At 40.6% G+C, this 20,508-nt stretch overlaps 1 protein-coding gene across 5 annotated transcripts in view; it reads left to right on the top strand.

Moving 5' to 3' along the window:
* ADGRA3 (adhesion G protein-coupled receptor A3) overlaps window positions 1-20,508 on the top strand; it is a 131,966-nt gene that overhangs the window by 9,915 nt on the left and 101,543 nt on the right. For all 5 annotated transcript variants that reach the window (XM_007058106.4, XM_037897986.2, XM_037897987.2 and 2 more), the window contains exon 2: window positions 16,055-16,126. In XM_007058106.4, coding sequence (XP_007058168.2) covers window positions 16,055-16,126 — 72 coding nt within the window. The remainder of the gene's footprint in view (window positions 1-16,054; window positions 16,127-20,508) is intronic.

Here is a 20,508-nt window from a genome sequence, read left to right on the forward strand (position 1 = left end):
TGTTAGCTGCAGAAGCCAATATTTTAAGTTTCTCATGTTGACCTGGCTGACCTTGTCAATTTAATTTTGGTTTTTTGTTTTAAATATTTAATTCAACTATTAGTTAAAAACAATTTTAACAAAAACAAATGATTTTAAAAAACGTGAATGTTTCACTAAATTCAAAAATTCAGATGCTTGTTTTGTTAAAATACTATGTTTCCTGTTGAAGAAAAAAATCCAGAATACATAACGTTGTTGTTTTTGTTAAATAAAACAATTTAAATATTTGTCTGGTGGTTTTGTCCTCCTAATACAGCACGGCAAGAAAATCCTCCAAATATTAATGATAGTTCACCTCCCAATGACTTAATAAATATCTGCTTCAGTTACCTTCGGTAAATGAAATAACCAATCATTCATTTTGTGATATAGCTGTAAAACTAATCTGAAAAGTTTTCAAAATAGATCCCTTTAAAAATGTATAATGTGTATCTTCTAAAAATGAAACCTACATCTATCTCTGAGTTGTGAAGAATATGTATTAATGTTATAACAACCACCAAGAATGCACTTTTGTGTAGAAATCCATGATTAAATCCAGTCTTCCTGACTAGTGATTTATATCAATTTGATTTAAATAAAATCCACCCTGCTCTGCTCTCTGGCCCTTACTCCCAGGGCCTCCCTGGGGCTGTGTGCACAGGGGTTCCGTGCATCATCAGGGTAGCGAGTGGGAGCCAGCACCAAAACTTCGCCACAGCAAGGAGGAGCCAGAGGCACTGCCGCAGGAGGCTGCAGGGAAGATTTGGGGATGGCTCCTGCTCACCACCCTGACAGTCCACTCTGCCTGGGCATCCCTGCACACATAGCCCCAGGAATGGCAGAGGGTGCCTGGTAGCAGGGGCCAGAGAGTGGAGCGAGGACCAAGCAGCTGCCCTGCAGGTAGGGGGAGTGGCAGAGCTCCCAGCTCAGCCCAGCTGGTGGAGGGATGACCCCCAACATCCCGGTGGCTGGGAGCCACCTCCCACTTGGCAACTTTACTCCATGCTCTAGCAGGGTGGATTTGATTTAAATCAAATTGATTCTAGTCAGGAAGACTTGAGTTAATCATAGATTTCTACATAAATGTGCATTCTTGTTGATTGTTATAACCTTAATACATATTCTTCACAACTCAGAGATAGATGTAGGTTTCATTTTTAGAAGGTACACATACATTTTAAAGTGATTTATTTTGAAAACTTTTCAGATTAGTTTTACAGAGATATATATATATATATATATATATATATATATATATAGTCTCACACTATAGAATTAGAATTTATAATCCCTATTCCATGATGAGATATCTTTGAGCTATAATGTATCTTAATTACAACTATCCTTAGATAGGTTTCTTCCCTCAAAAAGCATTTTATCAAAAAAATCTGATTTAAATAAAATCCGATTTTTGATTTTTTTTCAAAAAATCATTGATTTATATCCACCCTATGCTCTGGGCAAGCTTCACTCAGCAGTGAGGAGGAGCCATAGCCGTGAAAGCAACAGGAACAGGGAGCCCACTTGACCAGGCAGTAATGGCACTTCTGTCCACTGTGCTGTCTGCCTGCAGTGCTGCTCCTCTGGGAGCAGGAACTCTGGGATAAATCTGGAGGACTTCTGGGACCTGAGTCAACCTGGGGCTGCATGCACACAGGAAAGCAATAGGGCTCAGACGCTAGGTCCCAGATTAACATGGGCTCGGACCCTGCAGGGTCCTGGGACTCATGCTGGAAATGGCCCACCTTGATTGTCATGCACTTTGTGGGGAGAGTGGTCAGTTTGGATGAGCTATTGCCAGCAGGAGAGTGAGTTTCTGTGTGTGTTGGGGGGGTGGTGGGTGAGAGAACCTGGATTTGTGCTGGAAATGGCCCACCTTGATTATCATGCACATTATAGGGAGAGTGGTTACTTTGGATAGGCTATTACCAGCAGGAGAGTGAGTTTGTGTGTGTGTGTTTTTTGGGAAAAAAGGGCGGGGGGTGAGAAAACCTGTATTTGTGCTGGAAATGTCCCACCTTGATTTTCATGCACGTTGTAAGGAGAGTGGTCACTTTGGATAGGCTATTACCAGCAGGAGAGTGAGTTTGTGTGTGTGGTTTTTGGAGGGGGGTGAGGGGGTGAGAGAACCTGGATTTGGGCAGGAAATGGCCCACCTTGATTATCATACACATTGTGAAGAGAGTGGTCACTTTGGATGGGCTATTACCAGCAGGAGAGTGAGTTTGTATGTGGGGGGGCGGAGGGTGAGAAAACCTGGATTTGTGCTGGAAATGGCCCAACTTGATGATCACTTTAGATAAGCTATTAGCAGCAGGAGAGTGGGGTGGGAGGAGGTATTGTTTCATGGTCTCTGTGTGTGTATATAATGTCTTCTGCAGCTTCCACAGTATGCATCCGATGAAGTGAGCTGTAGCTCACGAAAGCTCATGCTCAAATAAATTGGTTAGTCTCTAAGGTGCCACAAGTACTCCTTTTCTTTTTGCGAATACAGACTAACACGGCTGTTACTCTGAAAAAACACATTTTCTGTGTGGAAGCAAAGGGGGTTTGGCTGGAGCCCAGGCTCAGACAGGCTTAAATTGCTATGTAGGCATACCCTGTGTGGACTAGCTACTAGAGAGGGATTAGGCATGCTTTGCCAGTGGTTTTCCTGGCTGGTCCTACTGATGACAGTAGAGGAATGTTGAGGCTCAGGAATACTGGGTTCAATTCCAGGTTCTGGAGAGGGTTCAGCTTGAGTGGTTATAAACTCATGCTCCTGACCCTCCCTTCTGTTACCAGTTCCTGCTCATGTCTTCTCTTCTGCCTCTTATCTCCCTCTTCCTCCATGCTGCCTGAGCACCAGCATTTGGGGAGGCGAAAAATGCAGTAGGAGCACAGGAGAAGCAGTCTCTGGGCTCTCATTTCTGGTGCCCCATGCCACAGTGGCTGTTGAGAGGAACAGTTACAGGGATGAAACATGCACAGTGTAGATGGAATATTTGGATAATGCTTCTAGCCTCTCACAAACCTCCACTGAACATGTGTGACTTCTGATTTTCAAAGACTTATAGGTTGGTCCAATCTGGATGATTTTTTTAACTGGGATGGTAAAAGGCACATCCTTGAAACAAGGGCAATTAGCATCTCCATCCCCCTGACCTCTGTCAGATATCAAGTCAAGCTCAAGCATGGGGGCCTTTCAGTGAAATATTTATAAGACTTTAACAAAGGCAAAATAATGGGTTTTCCTCAGAATGTTCTCAGAAACTGCTGCATAATTCTACCTTAAACATAAAAAATCAGCCTGGCATAGAAAACTTCAGTCAGACCAGTTAGTTTGGAAGTTAAGTAACTGAATACGTGGTCTTATGATGGAAAATGGTGGTTTTCCCCATAGTTAAGGAAGTCTACTCCACCTATAATAAAGAAGTAGTGTTTGAGTTAAGCCCTGGTCCTGTAATTGACTTCCTGGACCCAAAGCCCCATTGAAGTCCCACATTATAATCAGAAAAAGGGTTGGGGTTTAGACTGTAAGATATGAGGGGGGCAGGGACCATTACTTTTATGTTTAAATAGTAGTCAGTACACTGGAGCTCAATAATATATCTGAAGACTGATCCCATGATTGGCTTGGCTTGTATGTTTTAGAGTTCCTTAAATTCAAAACTCAAATGAGTTTAGCTTAGTTTGTGGGATATTAATGTATATCTAGTTAACAGGGAGTTAATTTCACAGCCTAATTAAGATGAGTCTGTGAAACTCCCATGGTATTGTTTGTCCACCTGCAGACTAGACTTCATTGGTTTTACGTTAGTAAGTTTACCAGAAAGGATCTAAACAAAGAGATGTGCATGTAATTCCTTTAAAAAAAGAACCATATTTTCAGAAAGTTTCTTCACTGGTCTGCTCACAACTTTGCATATTTAAATATTTGGGTGTGAACTTTTGAGTACTGATATGTACATGTGCAAATGTTAGAGCCTGAAGCACAGAAATCTTGTTTGAATTTTCACAAAGTTACACATGCACAAATAGAGACTTCATTGCTTTTAATATCACAACTGTAATTTTGTCTAACTCCTAAATATAATCATGCTAACTATATCTGATCCATTGAACAGTTGGCAGACACCTAACTAATCGATCCATCTGAACATTTGAGTGGCCCTCCCATCTCTGTAATATGAGTTCCTCCTATTTCCAAAGTAAAAGGTAATTTTTATCATAAGATAGGGCTCTTGAGCTTTATAAATAGAGCAAATGGTTATAATTCCATGTTTTAGATTTGATTTTTAATACTCTTCTCCCCTTGGGGCATCATCTGATTGCTTGCTAAGCCTGATGTTCTGAAGGAGCTGGGATGTGCCACTTGCAGACCCGAAGCTTTGTTTTTGAGCAATATGCTGCCATCTAGTGCATCCCCACCCACTTTGGGTTAGCAAGTAGCATGTCCCCCTCCCTTCAGAACAGTCTGATGGTCACAGGGATTTGTCACTTGAGGTGACCAAGACTTATTTTTTTCACATATAGCTAGTCAAAACCCATTTCCTTATTCATATTCTGTGTACCATATGGAAGGGGGTAGGGATGTGGCATTTTGGTCAAGAACAAACCGGGTGGCAAAGTGGCATTTTCTGTTTCCTTCAGAACAGTCTGATGCTCATGGAGTCATAACCGCTGTGTTGACCCAAGACTCATTTTATCACACAGTCAGTCAAAACCCAGCTCCTTATTCAAACTCTAAATACAAAGTGTGAGTGGCATGTGGCAGCATATTATGTAGGAACAAATCTTTGAGTCATGAGTGGCATATCCCAGATCCTTAAAAACAGGCTAACGGTTGTGGAGATGTCGCTTTGCGTGACCTGAGACTTATTTCATCATGTGAAGTCCACCCCCAGTTCCTTACTTGATTTAATTAATAAATAAAAATATAGATTTCTAATTACTTATCACATAAATGTGATGACATTTCTACAAATTTAATCTTGCATTGAAATATTTTAAAATAATGTTGGCCTGTGAGTAAGGAATTGCGAACTACATATAAGAAGTGGGTACTACAATATGGTACACTATTCCTGTCAGGGTTCCCTCCCCACTCTGAAATCTGGAGTAGAGATGTGCGGACCCGCATGAAAGACCCCTAATCTTATATTCCACCAGCTTAGATTAAAAACTTTCCCAAGGCACAAATTCCTTCCCTTGTCCTTGGACGGTATTGCTGCCACCACCAATTAATTTAAACAAACATTCAGGGAGGGGCCACTTGGAGGCCTATCCCCCCCCAGATTTGAAAGTATCTTCATTCCCTATTGGTCCTTCTGGTCAGGTGCCAACTAGGTTAATTGAACTGATTAACCCCTTACAGGTAAGTGATTCTGTACCTCTGGCCAGGAGGGATTTGACTGCATACTTAAAGGTTGTTACCCTTCCCTTTATTTTTATGACAATTCCATACTAAAATAAGATAATGAGAAAAAGGAACAAATCTCACCCTTATCAAAAACCTTTCCTCTTATGCAAGAGGAGATGCGACAAAGTTCCTCCATTTGCAGTTGTTTATGCATGACTTTTCACCTATAATAGTTAACTGGCAAAAGTTACCTGAAATAAATGTTTTCCCTACTAAACTATGTATCTTGCAGGATATACTCAGGAGATACTCTTTGACATTTTGTGCAGGTGCACAATTTTGTTGAAGAGATGAATATCAACAATGGGTGGATGACTGCCAAGGAAAAATTTAAACCAGAATTAAATTGCAGAACTTTCCTATGGAAAATGTATTGGAAAAAAATATACCAAAACTTCATAAAAATTCAAAGGGCCTAAGAACTATTCACCACTATTGCTTTCTAAAGTGAAGTTTGGGCATTTTGATTAGATGGGCTCATTTATGTGACTCCCCGTAGTTCTGAAGACACTGTGTCAGAACGCATATACACAAGGGGCCAAAATTAAGTTTGCACAGGCAGTCTTAATTCTGGCATTTCTTACTTGGAATGCTTAACTTTGCAAACTTAGTATTCTTTTAGTTTTTGTGTGTTTGCGCGTGCTCTCAAAAAAAAATTGCAGTTAAATCAGTACATACAATATTGTCTTTCTTCAGCTTCTTAACTATCTATGTAATTGATGGCTGAATTCTTGTGGTTATTATAACCTTTTAAAATTTATTTTCAGTAGAACTTTAAAGTTTTCTTTGTTATCAGTAGTGAAGTTACTTGAACATATGGTTTGTACTTCATAGACACAACTACATATTCTATTATATATAGGGCAAGGATTTTAAACAAATGAGCCATGTTGATTTCAGCTTAATTAAAAATTGAGGAGGGGAGTCAATGCTGAAAAATATTTTCACTTACAACAAAAATGTCAAACTTTTATACTTGTCTGAAACAGTGTGTAAAATTTAGGTGTATATATACTGCCTTTGTTCCACTAAGGAACCTGTTGGAACCCTTGGTGCCAACTGGCAGAGGGCACAGTGAGTGCATAGGTTTTCACAGAGATCCCCTGGGTCAGATATGTGCCTAATCGTTCACTGAAGGCTGTCATGTGAAGTCTTTACCAAGAACCAGTAGCCCACTGGACGTTGTAAGTATTGCAAAATGTGGGTATGGATTATATTTGGATGAATATGGGGACAGATGTGGTCCCCTCAACTCAAAAAAGATATATTGGCATTAGAAAAGGTTCAGGAAAGGGCAACTAAAATGATTAGGGGTTTGGAACAGGTCCCATATGAGGAGAGATTAAAGAGGCTAGGACTTCGCAGCTTGGAAAAGAGGAGACTAAAGGGGAATATGATAGAGGTATATAAAATCATGAGTGGTGTGGAGAAAGTGAATAAGGAAGTGTTGTTTACTTGTTCCCATATATAAGAACTAGGGGCCACCAAATGAAATTAATGGGCTGTAGGTTTAAAACAAATAAAAGGAAGTTGTTATTCACTCAGCACACAGTCAACCTGTGGAACTCCTTGCCTGAGGAGGTTGTGAAGGCTAGGACTATAACAGGGTTTAAAAGAGAACTGGATAAATTCATGGAGGTTAAGTCCATTAATGGCTATTAGCCAGGATGGGTGAGGAATGGTGTCCCTAGCCTCTGTTTGTCAGAGGGTGGAGATGGATGGCAGGAGAGAGATCACTTTGATCATTACCTGTTGGGTTGACTCCCTCAGGGGCACCTGGCATTGGCCACTGTCGGTAGACAGGATACTGGGCTGGATGGACCTTTGGTCTGACCCAGTATGGCCATTCTTATGTTCTTACATTTAAGGAGTTACCGGTATGTTTCTATACTGAAAATTAGGTTCTTGAGGTCTTGGAGTTAAGACAGGTCACCGGGAGATGACATACCTTGGAAATATTTCTTTCACTCAGGATGTAACAGATGCTTATCTCCCTGTCTGGTAATTTGTGTACTGTGTATCATATGCCCCACAATGTCTCCGTATTTGTATAGGGAGGTAGGAGCGGAATGAAATCTGCAGGAGAGGAAACAGACGGGGGAAGGGAGATGTCCTCCTCTATGAATAGAGACAAAGGATTGTTATGGTATATGCTGGGGTGCAAAGAAACACATGGGATCCTTCACCAAGGAGGCAAACTGACAGTATGCTTGTCTCATGAAATGAAGGTCACAGGCAACCTGGCTGTAAAGTGCTGCAAGGATTTTGGGTGAGCGATACTCTAGAAGACATGAGAGTATTTTGTTAATTAAGTATAAGATCTAGAATGCGTGTTATGATTTTATTTTGTATGTAATTGTTTCAAATACTTGTACTTGTTCTTGAATTTCTATGCTTTGTTAAATAACAAAGCTTTGCTTCTCTTTCATTGTACTGTCTATTCTCCCTGTGTAATTGCTTCCCTATAGTAATTCCCAATTTGTACTACGCCGCCATTCCATACACTAAAATAAGCAATTAAATAGTTAAAGCCAACATTTTAAAAGTGTAACTAGATTTCATGCCCCATTAATAAAGGACAGAGAAGTTCATACCTCTCTTTTCAGGCTGTCTGCCCTTTGTTCACATTTGAAAGGTTATCTTTGCAGTCACAAGGGCTAGACTTTTTTAATATAATGAAAGCTTAGATTCTGTAAGATCTAAATTTGTCAGGTGGGCCACTCAAATGCATCAAATGGGCTAGATCAAATCTGCTGTTTTGTTTTCACTGCGCCAAAAAAGGTAGGGGTAGGGGCTGTGTGTGTGTGTGTGTGTGTGCGTGCGCTATTTTTACCACAGAATGACTAAAGTATATTAGCTATCCCATTGTAAAATCCTAATGGTATCAGACCACTTGTAGATTTTACTGTGAGCTAGTTAGACAAGGTTAATGCTATATCCCCACCTGTGGTTGACTTCACCTAGCTAATTTCCATAAAAACTACAGTGCTTGTCTCTGATAGGACTTTACAGTGGGGATAGCTAATGCACGTTAGTTATCTGGTGCTAAAAAAAAAAACACACTTTTTTTTTTGCTTGTGAAGACATGACCTGAGTTAATCTTTTTAATCTTTTAACATTTAAAGAGTATGGCAAACAATGAAAAAGAACTTTACTGTTGTTGTTTTTTTAATGTATTAGGTACTTACATGAAGAAAGCAGCGAAACTAGGTGTGGATTAAAAAGTTACAGTGCATATCAGTACTACTACTTCAAGGCATAAGTAGGATTTTGGGCAACTGGGATCAGAGAGGAGCATTTTCTACCCTACCCATAAAATGGTATTTAACAGCAAACAGGGTGCTTTTTTGCATTTTTCTGAAAAAATGGGGATAGGGTCATTGCCGAAGACAAGATACTGAACTAGGTAGACCAGTGGTCTGTTTTTGGCACAGGAATTTTGTTTCACAAACAACTGAAGAAATAAATATTTAACTTTAAACTTAAAATGAGCATAACAATATGTTTTACTGATTAAGGTGTGCAAACCTTAAGATCCTGCAAACCTTTACACGCTTTAATATTCCTTAATCAGGATTTAATTTAGTTCCACTGAAGTCAAGGGTTCTACCTGGATGAGTGAGGATTTACAGGATCAGACCCTTAGTTTGTTATGAGGTGATTTAATAATATTAACCACAGAAAAGGCTTTTTCATATTGTACTTTGGTCGTCTGACTAAATAGTTTGATGTAATAGTCTCCTGAACTCCAAGCTCTAGTTTTAAGGAGTAACAAAAACAAAAAAATAAATTAGCTTGTGTATCTCCACTGTTCTTACTTCACACATTTGTAGTATGTCTGTACTTTCCTTGTGGGGTTTTGAGATCATATAGTAAATTAATTCATTCTTCAGAGGGTGGTTTGAATAGTGTGTAGTAAATAAGGCATGGGGACACATACTGAACAGCGAGGAGAAAACAAAATATTGAATAGTTGCTCATTAAGTGTCAATCCTGTACACTGACTAAATCAGGCGGCCTGTGGAAAAAGATATGTGATCATGTAAATAAAGATTATCATAATGCATGTACACAAGGGGACCTAATTTAAAGTTGCACAGAAAACCTTGATTCTGGTATTTCTTAACTTCTGAATACTTTACTTTGCAACATGAATGATGTTCTTTTAAGGTAGTTTTTTTGTATGTATTATTGATTTTGTTTAATTCAAGCTAAATCAGTATCAGCAAGGTTTGGGGCTGCTTAAATTTGTGTACATGAAGAGTTTGGACTTTTTTTAACTAGATGGATTTCAAAATCAATTCAGTTTATCTGCTGCAAACTTCCAGTATAGAGAAGGCCACTTCTCATTTTCCCCATTTGTAAAAAAGATAGGAAAAAAATACCGCCTACCTTTGGAGAGTTGTTGCAAAGATTCAGTAATAACAGCTCTTGTGGTGGTTTTCTTTCATATGAAAAAAGGTCCACGGTTAACCAAGTACTATACATGTTCTGCACAGTAACTAGTTTACTCTTTTTTGCCTTTGACAGTAATTCATTACAAGACAAAATGCTAGGAGTCTGAAAATATTGGGTTTATATCCTTGTGTAAATCACAACTTTTCCAAAATAAGCTTTAGAAAGAGTATTTGTCTTTTTGCATGTTTACTGTTTTCAGCAGAAAACATTTTTCTTGGTTGTACAGATCAAATAGTGATTTTACTGTGATTTTTTTTTTGCTGGTAGCAGACTTCCTAGCCCCCAGAGTATACCTTCCTGGCTTGAGTTGTTTTAGTGGATCATTCATTATTGAGCTCAATAACCTCAATTATTTGCATGTTTTTTAAACGAATGTGTTCAGAAACTTTTTGCAGCAGTATTGAGGTGTTTATTTTTATGTAGGCTTTTAAGATACTTGTGTATCTCACTTGTACTATAAGAGTTATATTAGCAGAGTTAAAATTTAACTTTAAATTCCTATTTTTGTTACTTAATTATTTAATTATATTATTAATTATATTAATTATTTAAAACATACTTGTATGGCTAAGATTAGTTGTACAGTATGAATAACTTTTTTTTTCTGGTGCCAGACATTTTATTGTGGTTTCCTAAAGCGAAAAATAGTTTAATTTTTATTGCTTTGTCATGAAAAAAATGATAGTTGTACCACTTTTATCTTGCATTGTGGAAACAGCCTCTTCTACTCTTGCTAGTACTACCAAGTTAGCACAAGGATGGGAGAATGAGTTGGATTCTGTTCTTGCTAATTCTGTTGAAAATTTATTGTTGTCCAAGTTGTAATTGCAGGCCCAGTGGAGTTACCCAGTTATAAATGTGGGCAGATACTTTATTATTAGTGACAAGGCACATTAAAAAGAAAGAACAAAGCCTGGCTGAGTTTGCAAGCCTGGTGCTTATGCTTTTTTTTTTTTTTTTTTTTTGTAAACTGAGTAAATGTGTTATGGAAATCCTTGACATCCACATACAATACAAAATGTTGATTTTTATAGTCACTTTTTAGAATAGAACTGTGCTTAAAAGAAGGACAAATGAGATTTGGTACATAAAGAGAGCTGATGCCCACTTTACCAATAATATTTCTAAAAATAATTTTGTGAGTTAGCATATTTTAAACATTACTTTTATTCTAAAAGCATTAATATTTTAAGTTAATAATTTAGCAGAATTATTGATCACAAATAGTTGTCCAAATGATACATTTCATTGTGCATTTATAGTTCTGAATTCTAAAAGCAAATATAACTTCCGTTTACTTTGAGCTGAAGTCTTTATGGTATTCTGTCATCTTATGCCACATCTCTAAACGCTTCAAATAATGTATGGACTGAATATATTAATACCAAGTTGTAAACTGCATTTTTTAAGATTACATTTTTAAGTCTGATGAAATGCTTTAGCTTTTTGATTGTACTAAAACCTTTATGGCTGAGCAACTAACAGACCGTGCAGAGAAAATACTAAATCAGATTGATTGTAATTCATTCATCACACTCCAGAGAGACGCTTATCCTGTAACAGGTATTCAGGTGCTTCTACATTTCTACCTTGTTTCATAGGTAATGTCAGCGAACAAAAGGATTTGTAATTTTTATTTAGTTTAATTCAAACTCTAGTAAGTAGTTTCATGGTGTCTTCTGCTCTATGTTGAGTGGCTCGTCTTTCTGGAAGAGAGACAAATTAATTCACTAAGGTTTGAGATGATAATCTGAAAGTTACAAATTATGTACAAATGTTTTTTTCACCACTGAGCCAAATCATAATGTTTTTTTGTTTTTGCTAGTCTTGACTTGAATATTTTTCCGTTTGTTTACTTTTGATTAAAAACCTATGTTTGGTTGGCCTTTTTTTGTTGGTGCTTGTCTGTCTTCCAGCTGTGTTGGCTATTAACTCATCTGATTAAAGTTGATGAATTTTCCACTCCCAGACCCTTCATTGTCCTGATTTGTGCACATTCTAGTCAAGACAGAATTAGAGTACCAGAGGGTACTTGCTCTGAATATTTTTGGATAGGCAAGATGAAACCCTGGGCCACCACTTTTATAAATGCAATGAAAGGCTCTCAGTATGTACATTGGAACCTCTTGTAAATGTAATACTGCTTCATACATGGCATTTTGAGGAGTTACTAAATTAAAGGTCCAAATTCAATAGTTTTCTGAAGTTGTTGTAAGTACTTGTTAGATGGACTGATTTTTTTTTTTTATAACATTGTTATAGCATGCCATAAGTATCTGTGACAGTTCTTACAGAAAACAAAGACAAGGTCTCTGCCTTAAGGAGCTTACTATCTATTTCAAACATATAAGATGAATATGAGGTCAAGGGGGAAGTTTTTTAAGTAGGTGCCCTACAGTCCGTGAAAGTCAGTGTATTATGTATAGATTTTCAATAAGAGTAGAGCACCTACCTTTGGTTTTGTCCTTCATATGTCTACTGACTTTCTGAAAATATCAGTTTCAGAGCCTTGCTTTAGCATACAGGTTTTAGGAAAAACAACCTCTGCATGTGTGATTATTTTAGTCTGACATATAGGTAAGTGGCAATTATTTCTTAAGGGGAATTATTTTTATATTGTGTTTTCAGATAAGACTATTTATACATAGGAGCTCAAAACATGAGTTGCGTTCTATGCTCCACTTTGATAAAACCACACTCATGCATGTTAATTTTTTCCCCATAATTTGGCAACGTTGATACAGAGCATCAGAACATTCCTTGCTTTTTTCTCATCTAACAGTCTTAGGTGGTAGCCAATTCCAATGTAAAGTTCTCCTCCTCAGCTTCATTTCAGCTGGTTTCCCAGCTAGGAACTTTGAAAACTAAACATCAAGACGTTAATCTGCTCTGTAATAACTTGCTCACTTTGCTTGAGTGTCCTGTGTTCATAATAGCATGTTGGTCAAATATCCGTACTAGTATTTCCAACTTGCTCAGTTACAGAAAAACGAGGCCAGAAGATTTTGTTCTCCCGTAAAACAAAATCTCTTGTTTATTTTTTGTAGTTTAGGTAGGCTTGGATCTTTCTGTGCCATTGTACAGTTAAAATCCCGAAGTGGGCTTTAGCCTAGCTTCTGGCAGCACCAAAATTTAATCTCAAAGATCTGGATTAAAAAACATGCTCAAGTGGTAGTTTTCTTACCCTTCCATGTCCCTAGAGTCATATACACATTTGCTGTTTGATATGCAAAAGCCAATTGGTGTTTGGTGCATCTCTCTTTGCTTCTGCACCTCAAATCCTCTTTCCCAGCTATTGGACTGATAACATTTCTTCACTCTGCTTCATCCTGCCAAATTGCAAGGGATGGCGTTTTCTGCTATGCTACCTTTCAGTCATCTTGGTTGCTGCTATGTGATTGGGGGCCCTTCAGTCACTCTCTGTTTCAGCTTTCTAGCTGCTGCAGTAGAAGTTTTATGCTACTTTACTCCTCCCCTAGTCTGCATTTTTGGATCCTCTTCCCAGTGAATAGGTCCAGATCTTGCCTCCAGTGTCAGTCAGATCTGTTCCAACCAGCATCAAAGTGAAACTGATCTGATTTTTTTTTTTTCCCAGTTTTGCTACAAGCCCAGTGTTCTAAAGAGCAGCAGTGAAACTGGACAAGACTGGTCAGTTTTCACTCTGCTTCAGTTGGGATAGTTCTGAGAAGTACTGTTGAAGCTCTGCAGACTTTGGAAGATAGACCTGCATTACTTTACATTCTGTTCACCTTTGGAAAGTTAGCTTTGCAACCACAAGAGGTAGAAATTATTTAACTAAAGCTTAGATTCTTTTGAAGGATGAGATGGCACTCATCCACTTGCTGTGGTTGAGTGGATTTTTCAATCTCTGTATTGATGAGACTTCCAGTTTGACCTGGCAGAAATATTTACTAACATTATTTAAGCTTGCTTTACGTCAAAATTTGTGGAAATAACTTAAATTTTGAAAGTAAATATTGTAGGTTAAAGATAAACATGTTTAAAATTAAACTAGGAAAAGAAAATATACATATCAGGCATAATCATGATTCTGATAAATTACAAATACTCAAGAACTGCAAGAACTGTTTTGAAAACCATTTATTTGGAAAAACAAGAATTTTGTTGCAGAACTACAAATTAAGTTAAAATGACTTCCTAACACTTGTAGTTCGATAGCTAATACTACGATTGGCCTTTCACACTGACAAGCAAGATGTGTTTCTACCCATATAGGCATGCTGTAAATTATTACTTGTTAAGATATTTCTAAATCTATATTGAAAACATTATATAGAATATCAGATCTGTATATATTTAATATAAAATAAAATTGTTAATACAGATATAGAAAAGTGCCCTTTTTATTCTCAGTCTAAAATACCTTCATAAAGTAAAATGTTTGCAGGTGCATGCAGTAATGTACTTTAAAAGGCACTTCCTTAACCCTCCTTCCCAATGTTGGTTTCAATGGCTTTCCCTACTGGGTATAATCATAGAATAGAATATCAGGGTTGGAAGGGACCTCAGGAGGTCATCTAGTCCAACCCCCTGCTCAAAGCAGGACCACAATCCCCAATTTTTGCCCCAGATCCCTAAATGGCCCCCTCAAGGATTGAATTTACAACCCTGCGTTTAGCAGGCCAATGCTCAAACCACTGAGCTATTTCTCCCCCGCTGCAGTACGGTAACTCCTCACTTAAAGTCGTCCCGGTTAATATTGTTTCGTGGTTACATTGCTGATCAATTAGGAACATGCTCGTTTAAAGTTGCGCAATGCTCCCTTATAATGCCGTTTGGCAGCCGCCTGCTTTGTCCACTGCTGGCAGGAAGAGCAGCCCGTTGCAGCTAGCTGGTGGGGGCTTGGAACCAGGGTGGACTGGCAGCCGCCCTATCAGCTCCCCGCTCCCGTTAGTTCCCTGTGCAGCAGCCACCCAGCAGGCTGTCAATTGCCACTGAAAATCAGCTCACGTGCCGCCTTCGGCACGTGTGCCATAGGTTGCCTATCCCTGGCTTTAAACACTAAAACTCCTGTGGAAAATAATTCAGACAGAGAACTTGTTTATTATTCCTTTTGAGGAAAGAGATTCTTGAATTGAAGGGAATGCTTTACGTGGAATATATAAAATGTGTTTTCCCCATAGGGTAATAAAACACTTGTCCAATTTCAGATATTGAACAAATGTAAAAATATTATTCTAAATTTCCTTCTGAAAAGTAAGCACAAGAGCTCATTGTCTAACATCTTATTGTCCTATAACATGGGGGGGGGGGGGGAATGGAGTAGAAATGTAACCATCTAGCAAATCTCTGTTTTGGTGTACAAGTATAGTCAGCAATGGTGGGACCAGTTCCCCCCCCCCCTTTATTTTTGTCAGTTGTGTATGGGTTGTGAGTATATGTATAAACACTTATTAATGTGATATCTAAGGCCTGACTGCATTTATATAGCCACATGAAAAATGTAGTTAGCTAACAATTAAGGTTGCGAGGTACTAGCCCAAGGAAAATACATTTCCATTTTAAAAGAGAAATGTAATAACCCAGTAAAGTTTACTATATAGTTCTGACACCAGTTTGTGGGTGTGCGTTAATATTGGAATTTTCTGTCTTAGCAATACTCAAATGACGTATCTCTGTCCTATAGTGATACCCAGACAAACTAAGCTCTGTAACAACCTTATCCATCCACAAGAAACACTTTAGTCTCATCAGAGACCACAGACACTGAAGTGTCTTACTATTAATCATATATTTGTTGAGCAAATGCTCCCCTATTTCATAGCCGTTCACAGGAAGACATACTTTATAAATTCTTAATCATACAGCCTACTATCAGAAGGGCTTAACATGTCCATGTTTACAATCTTTGATAGTGTGCTCTTCCCCAATACTTCATATTTCACTCTTCTCAACTTGTAAGTGCTTCACGTCAGAGTACCTAGCACTGGGGGAGCCCCCTGTTTCTTGGGGCTTATGGGTACTATTATAATATATTTCATACTTGCTGTAAAGGTATTATACAATAAGTTTCTTTCTGTATCTTGATGAAAAGACAATCTTTTTAAAAGAAATAATTATTTTCATAGTACTTAGAACAAAGAATAAAATTCAGCAAATGTCGTTAGGTTTTGTTCTTCTGACATCTTTTGTTTTTGATTCTGTATGCAGGATTCTGAGCAACAATAAAATATCAGAGTTGAAGAATGGTTCCTTTTCTGGATTAAGTTTTCTTGAAAGATTGTAAGTACTTATTTAAGAAAATAATTATTATTCACCACTAAATCTTTTGTTTGCATATTTTAAGTATCAAATAAATGTACAAAACGATATGTCTCCTTTAAAGAGGATCTTTTGTAGTGGGAAGTATGTAGCCATGTCTGCTTCAGCATAGGAATTATTTGATAACTGAGCGATCAATGTACTTAATAGTCTTTTTCTCTATGAAGGTTAAACTACAGTAACAGTTACTACAGAGGGAGTTTTGCAAAAGCCATTTTCTGAGATTTTGTTGGGGGAGGGGGAACAATAAGAAAGTGCAAAAAATGATCTCTACAGTACCGCAGCATGTACTTTATAGAGACTGACTACTAGCTATAATTTCATTCTGAGTGGTGCTGGGACAAACTCTCTGGGAAATTATTTAGGCCTGGTCTACAGTACGCGGAAGTAGCCGAGTTACTTCGAAATAAAACTGATTCTGTCCACACAACCAAACCAGTTTTTTCGATTTAAAGGGCTCTTTAATCCGATTTCTGTACTCCACCTCGGCAAGTGGAGTAGCGCTAAGATCGAGATCGCAGTTCCGGGTTACAAGTACTGTGGACGGAATTCAACGTTATTGGCCTCCGGGAGCTATCCCAGAATGCTCCCTTGTGACCGCTCTGGACAACACTGTCAACCCCAATGCACTAGCCAGGTAGGCAGTAAAAGCCCTGGGAACTTTTGAATTTCATTTCCTGTTTGGTCACCATCAGCACAGTCCACTATCACAGGCGACCACGCAGTCCCAGATTCGCAGACGAGCTTCAGCATGGTCCGAATGGGAGGTACTGGATCTCATCGCATGTTGGGGAGACGAATCTGTTGTGGCAGAACTACGTTCCAAAAAAACCACGCAAATACGTACACTAAAGTCTCCAGGGCCATGACGAAAAGAGGCTACTCCAGGGACACAGAGCACTGTCGTACAAAAATTAAGCAGCTCAGGCAAGCGTACCAAAAATCCAGCGAGGCGAATGGGCACTCTGGGTCACAGCCTCATACATGCCGCTTCTGCCGTGAGCTGCATGCAGTTATGGGGGGTGACGCCACCATTTACCCCACCACTGTCCGTGGACACCTGCAAGGGGGAGTAGCACGGGGCTAGGAGGATGAGTTTTTGGAGGACGAAGAAGAGGAGGAGGACAGTGCACAGGTGGCAAGTGGGGAATCCGTTTTCCCCCCTAGCCAGGAACTATTCTTAACGCTGGAGCCAATAGCTTCCCCCCACTCCCAAGGCATGCTCCCGGACCATGACCCTGGAGAAGGCACTTCTGGTGAGTGAGAGCTTGATGGGAGCCACGCGATGCGGGGGGGGGCGGGAATCCAGCTGCGCTGGGCTGTTCACGTTTGGTTTAAAGGGCTCATCCCTGCTCAGAGCCTCATTGGAGCCACGCGGGGTGGGGGGAGGGTGTTGTGTGAAGTGATCATCCCAGAGAGCCCACAGGGCCTCCTTTAATATGGCAAACTCACCAGGCATTGCTTGCTATGGGAAAGGAGGCCCAGCAGTTGGAAAGCATTGAAATGAATGCGGAAGAAGGAGAACGCCGCATGCCCGTAGGGCTTACCATGGCTGTCTGCAAGCTGAATTCTGTTGCCCAGCTGCATGTGATTGCTTACTCACACCAAAGTGGCAGGCACTCCAGTAAAAGGGGCAAAATGTGACCTTGTACAGAAAGAACCTGGGCTGTGTACTATGAATTGCCTGTTTCACTGAGAAACAGTGTCCCCTTTGTTCTCTAACGTGTATCTTTTAATATACTAACCTCACTTTTTCTTCTCCCGCAGGTACAAATGTTTCAACGCAGCCCCTATCTACTCCATCCCAGAGGTTGGTTCAGATTAGAAGGCGGAAAAAACGAACTCAGGACGATATGTTTGTCAAGCTCATGCAGTCCTCCCGCACTGACAGGGCCCAGCTGAATGCGTGGAGGCCAACAATTGCAGAGTCGCATAAAGCGTTACATGAATGCAAAGAGAGGAGGGATGTGTGCGCGATAAGAGCAGGCAGGATGCTATGGTCAAGCTCATGGGGAGCAAACTCACATGCTCTGCTCTATGGTGGACCTAATGCGGGAAAGGCAGCAAGACCACAGACTGCCGCTGAAGCCCCTGTATAACTGCCCTCCCTCCTCCCCGAGTTCCATAGCCTCCTCACCCAGATGCCCAAGAACATGGAGAGGTGGGGAGGCTACGGGAACCCACACAGTCAACCCCAGAGGATTGCACAAGCAGCAGAAAGCTGGCATATCCGAAATTTTGGTTTGGTTTCTGGACTTGTCCTTCCCTCCTCCTCCACCCCAATACCCAATAACCTCCTCCTCTAACCCAATACCCCCCGCCCCCTGTCTAGCTTCTGATTTTTCTCAATGTTTTGTGCAACAAACAAAGAATGTATTTTAAACAATTGTGCTTTATTTCCTTTCATATGTATAGGGGGTGGGTAACTTTAAGAGAAACAAACACAACTGTCACACCGTACCCTGGCCAGTCATGAAACTGGCTTTCAAACCTTCTCTGATGTGCAGCGCACCCTGCTGTGCTCTTCTAATCTCCCTGTTGTCTGGCTGTGCGAAAGTGGCCACGAGGCGAGTTGCTTCAACCTCCCACCCCGCCATAAACGTCTCCCCCTTACTCTCCCAGATATTGTGGAGCACACAGCAAGCAGTAATAACAATGCAAATATTAGTTTCGCTGAGGTCTAACAGTCAGTAAACTGCGCCAGCGTGCTTTTAAATGTCCAAAATGCAAATTCTACCACCATTCTGCGCTTGCTCAGCCTATAGTTGAACAACTCCTGACTACTGTCCAGGGTGCCTGTGTACGGCTTCATGAGCCAGGGCATTAAGGAGTAGGCTGGGTTCCTGAGTATAACTATAGGCATTTCAACATCCCCAACAGTAATTTTCTGATCTGGGAAGTAAGTCCCTTCCTGCAGCTGTTCAAACAGACCAGAGTTCCTGAAGATGCAAGCATCATGCACCTTTCCCGGCCATCCCACGTTGATGTTGGTGAAATGTCCCTTGTGATACACCAGTGCTTGCAGCACCATGGAAAAGTACCCCTTGCGGTTTATGTACTGGCCGCCCCTGTGTTCCAGGACCAAGATAGGGATATGCGTTCGTCTGTCGCCCTGCCGCAGTTAGGACACCCCAGCACATTAAAGGCATCCACAATGGTCTGCACATTTCCCAAAGTCACTACCCTTGATAGCAGCTGGTCAATGATTGTGTTGGCTGTTTGCAGTACAGCTGCCCCCATAGTAGATTTGCCAGCTCCAAACTGATTCCCGACTGACTGGTAGCTGTCGGGCGTTGCAAGCTTCCACAGGGCTATGGCCACTCACTTCTCAACTGTGAGGGCTGCTCTCATTTTGGTGTCTTTGCACTTCAGGGCAGGGGAAAGCAAGTCACAAAGTTCCATGAAAGTGGCTCTACGCATACGAAAGTTTTGCAGCCACTGGGAATCATCCCATACCCGCAACACTATGCGGTCCCAAGTCTGTGCTTGTTTCCTGGGCCCAGAATCGGCATTCCACAGCATGAACCTGGCCCAACACCACCATGATCTCCCAGTCACCACATGCCGTACTTCTAGGAACGTCTGTGTCCATGTCCTCATCCGTATAGTAATCACGCTATCGTCGCTTCCTCGTCCGGTTTTGCAGGTACTGCACATACGGCTGGATAATGCGCGAGGTATTTACAATGGTCAAAACTGCAGTGGAGATCTGAGAGGGCTCCATGGCTATGACGCCTGCACGGGTAATCCTGGAAAAGGGGCGTGAAACGTAGGAGAGTAGAGTGGCAGCGGAAGAGGTACTGTTCGTTTTACGATAGCCGAAAAAAGGCAGGAAATGGTTGTCTTCTGTAGCTTTCACGGAGGCAGGAGCCTAGGATGGACAACACAGAGAAGCTCGGTAGCGCGGCAAGAGCAGGAGACAGAGTTGGCGGCGGAAGCTGTGCTGCTTGGTTCACGATGGCTGAGCAGAGTTGGCAGCGGAAGCGTTCGATGAGGAAGAGAAGGAGTAGATACTAGGGATTACATAGGAAGACGAGAGGAAATGCGAGGTGGATTCATAGTAGCAGGAGAGCAGCGGTGCACAGTCTGCTGAAATCAGTATGGCACCTGCACACCAAAAAGGCGTGAAATGATTGTCTACCGTAGCTTTCACGAAGGGAGGAGCGACTGACAAGACACACCTAGAAACACCCGCAAGAATGTTTTTGCCCCATCATACACTGGGAACTTAACCCAGAATTCCAATGGGCAGCGGGGACTGTGGGAACTGTGGGATAGCTACTTATGGTGCACCGCTCTGAAATTTGATGCTAGCCTTGGTACTGTGGACGCATTCCACCGAA

Source organism: Chelonia mydas, chromosome 4 (genome assembly GCF_015237465.2).
Source record: "Chelonia mydas isolate rCheMyd1 chromosome 4, rCheMyd1.pri.v2, whole genome shotgun sequence".
In the NCBI taxonomy this organism is placed as follows: Eukaryota; Metazoa; Chordata; order Testudines; family Cheloniidae; genus Chelonia; species Chelonia mydas.